Source organism: Tupaia chinensis, unplaced genomic scaffold (assembly GCF_000334495.1).
Source record: "Tupaia chinensis unplaced genomic scaffold, TupChi_1.0 Scaffold000302_1, whole genome shotgun sequence".
NCBI lineage: Eukaryota > Metazoa > Chordata > Mammalia > Scandentia > Tupaiidae > Tupaia > Tupaia belangeri.
Window position 1 is genome coordinate 9,477 of NW_006159792.1, and position 3,375 is coordinate 12,851.

The window sequence follows — 3,375 nt, forward strand, 5'->3', positions numbered from 1 at the left end:
GTGGGAGTCCAGCGACGTAGCCATTACGCTAACTGCTGGTCCCTACTAACCGATCTTCTCAGGGCAGTTGGCGTGCTTTGAAGCAAAACTGTCCCCAGGTCCTATTCTCTTTGTTCTTCGTAAGGCCTCTGGGACGTAAATAGGATTTTTAACAGACATTTATATAAGCAAGACTTTCGGATTATTTATTACATGAGGTTCAACAAACTCCTTGCGGGAGAGTTTTCCAGAGATCAAAAAAGGAAAAGAAACATTCAAGGAGTCTGTCAGGCAAAGCACAGAAGAAAAGGAGAAAAGGCAGGTATCTTCAGGGACCTCGGTAAGTTGGGGCCCACAGTGTGACTTTCTGAAACTGTCAAAGCCTGCCGAGCCATAGGCGGGGAAGCAGGAACTCCTGCTCACAGCCTCTGCTGCTTGCTCCTCCCTCTCCTCCCCTGCAAACTCTCTGCCCTCGCTGTAGAGGACAGAACGTGGCTCAGAAGAGCTGGGCTGCTGGCCTGGCGTGACCCTGAAATGAGTGGGCCTCGCTGGCTCCAGAACCACAGAAGCTTCTAGGGCCAGGACGCACACAGCTTCGCTCTCCTTGCCACACCTGCCCATCTCCCCTTGGCAGCCCACCTCCACCAGGTCCTGCCAGGGCAGATGGTAACCCGCCGTCCCCCCATCCCTCCTACCAGTGGGATGGCCACATCCTCGTAGGGCAGCTTGTCTTCGCGCCACGCATCGTCGATCAGATCCAGGATTCGGCCGTCTCTCTGCACCTCGCTGTCCATTGTCCCGCAGCTTCGACCTCGACCTTGTCAGGTCTGTAAGTCAGAGGTCATCTCCTGAACATTAGGCTGAGATGGGGTGACCCTGTGGGGCTCTCTAGGCTTTCAGCCTGGAGCTGTCTATTAGCACAGCACCCTGGGAAAGGCTTATTTTCTTACACGGGTCAGGTGACAGCTTATTGTTGCAACTACAGTCGCTCTTTCCTGTCCTCAGCTGATTCTTTATAGCACTGAGGGCACACAGTCCCCACGCGGGATCAGTGTCACGGTGACGGGGAGGCAGCATATCCCCAAACGCGGCCCTCCAACACGCTGCTCTTAAATGTAGCTCTCCTCTCCTAATTTGCCCCTTCACCTCTCCCTGTTCCCGGTGGCTTTGCTGGGTCTCTGATTGTAACTGCTCGCTAAGTCTTCTCTCCAGCCCCTCTAACCTCTCCCTGTGCCTTGGTGGACTCCGGCCTCGGCATCCCTGGGCACAAGAGCTGCATGAACGAGCCCAGAGAACACTGAGGGGAGGGGAGGCCCGCCGCCATCCTCAGGGCAAGAACGCCAGCTGCTGAGCTAGTAAAGGAAATGGTTTCCTTTCTTACAACAGCGCCCAGGCTGAGCTCTGGAAGGAGCGCTTCCAGGACCACTTGGTGGAACCGTGAACCATTTCAGTCTCTGCTTCCCTCGGGGTTCCTTCCCCTGACTCTTAAGCTGCAGCCTCTTAGGGCTAGTAGGTGATATGGTGGTTAAGGAGCTGGATTCCCACATGGCCACCTACAGTTCGAGTCCTGGACCCTGCAGCTTGAGAATCATGCCAGGTACATGTGTGTGCATGCCCAAGACCCTGCAAGGAGAATGGAGAAGGGATTATGGTGTGGCCATCCCGTCTGGGGGTCATTTCTCCCTCTCCCTCTCTGTCTCTCTCTGATGGGCAAATGCACCCTATGGCAAAAACAAAACAAACAAAGCTATGCTCTCTTCAGAGCCCAGCCCAAGTGCCTGGCATGAGAATACTTATCTCTGACCATGGCCAACTCCCCTTTATCCCTGCAGGCCAGCTTGGAGGGTACCTCTGGATCTTCTATGACCAGTTTTGGGCATCCCCCCACGGTGTTTTCTGCGACACAGTGGCAATCCTGAAGACTTGAAAGCCACGAGCACCAAAGGGACTCTTAGTCATTCCTAACAGCTGACATTTTGGAGACTCATGTAACGGTCTCTGGGGTGGGATCCAAGGGCATCATACAGGTCTGCGGTCCCAGGAGTGCACCTGCAGTCAGCCCTGATCCCGGGAACAATTACACCGGGTTTACAGCAGGGGAGGGTGTTTGACCCCCACCATAAGGATTCAAAGAAGCAAAAGGTGCCCAGCTGCTGCTGCGGCCAGGGGAAGAGGGGAGGCCCCACTGTCACTCAGGAACTGACACAATTCCTGGGTAACTCCGGGCCAGCAGGATCCTGTCTTTGGGAAACGGTAGGAAGGAGCCATCATCCTGGGCTGCAGTTACGTCCTACAGGGACTCCTCTTCCCTGCTGCACCCCTTTGTCCTTGCTGCCCTGTCCCCGAGGGTGCCCTTGTCCCTTTTCTCCGCTGATTTCCTTTCCCACACGGCCCCTTGGTCGCGTTACCCATTTGGCACTTCCCGTCCTTGAGTGCCAGGGCGGCCGTGACCGACCCTGCCCCTCGCCCTCCCCAAATCCTCCCACAGCCGCCTCCACCTTCCCCAGCCGCCTGCCGTCACCCCTCTCCGCAGCCCTGCTGCCTCCTCTTCCTCGAAAACGAGGCGGGACCTGCTGGGAGTCACGAGCCGTTTCCCAGTGCAGGGCGCTCCGCGCGAGTGCGGTTCCCCATGGGGCGCCTGGGGCTCGGCCACCGCCCGGCCCCTGCGTGACCACGGTTTCCCTGACGGCCTCTCCCGCACCGACAGCCCTTGTCTCCTCCCGCCCTCCCTGGCACCCTACCGCCACTAAACTCGGTCCAGGGCGCCTCGGGTCGGTCGGAGGCCTCCTCCCAACGCGCAAGTCCCAGGCTCGGCGCAGCGCACAACTGGGGGCGACAAGTGTCTCCCCAAGCACGCGATCCCGGGACAGGGGCACGTCTTAACCCCTTCTGAATTCCTCAACTTCACACACATGCACTTAGAAAGCCACCGTGGAAAGGCCTCTTCCTTGGCTAGAATTGACCCTCGCAGGCCACCGCCGGCCGTACCTGCGAAGACGCCCGCAGCCGCAGCTTCCGGCCCGCAGCGGGACATACCAAGTGCGGCCGCGGAGAGGGGAGGCCGCGGCTGCCGCCGAGTCCCTTCGCACGGCGTGCAGGCAGGGGATGGCTGAGGGAGCTGTCGCCGACGGAGGAGGGACAGTCGGACACTGAGAGGCGGAAGCGTCCCCGCCCCTGCCACTGGGAGGCCAAGGTCAAGGAACCCTTCCCCGGCCTCGCCCCCCGCGGCGCCCACTGTCTCCGGGCCGCGCTCTGGGCCTCACGTGACCCTCAGGTGCCCGGATGTGGGCGAGCCCATTCGCCGGCGCGGAGGGGAGGTCGGAGCGGAGGGTGCGTCCCTGAAAGTACCGGCCCCTGGGCGGGACGGGCGTGCGGCCGGCGGAGGCTGCCCGGGTC

General features: G+C 59.8%; 2 protein-coding genes across 8 annotated transcripts in view; one reads left to right on the plus strand and one right to left on the minus strand.

Annotated features, from left to right (window-relative positions):
• The window catches only part of ANAPC13 (anaphase promoting complex subunit 13), a 6,175-nt gene extending 3,071 nt beyond the window's left edge, over nucleotides 1–3,104 (minus strand). Inside the window, exons 1-2 of one of the 6 annotated variants that reach the window (XM_006150846.3) lie at nucleotides 2,968–3,104; nucleotides 675–806 (exon numbers count right to left, since the gene is read on the minus strand). In XM_006150846.3, the coding sequence (XP_006150908.1) occupies nucleotides 675–773 (99 nt within the window). In that variant the 5' untranslated portion in view covers nucleotides 774–806; nucleotides 2,968–3,104. Of the gene's footprint in view, nucleotides 1–674; nucleotides 807–1,536; nucleotides 1,603–2,500; nucleotides 2,676–2,720 lie in introns of those variants that run through there. The other 5 variants (XM_006150848.3, XM_014588731.1, XM_006150845.1 and 2 more) reach the window with 5 other exon arrangements.
• CEP63 (centrosomal protein 63) overlaps nucleotides 3,096–3,375 on the plus strand; it is a 69,923-nt gene continuing 69,643 nt past the window's right edge. Inside the window, exon 1 of one of the 2 annotated variants that reach the window (XM_006150851.3) lies at nucleotides 3,096–3,172. The gene's annotated coding sequence lies outside the window, so the exon portion shown is untranslated. Of the gene's footprint in view, nucleotides 3,173–3,291; nucleotides 3,310–3,375 lie in introns of those variants that run through there. The other variant, XM_027772803.1, reaches the window with a different exon arrangement.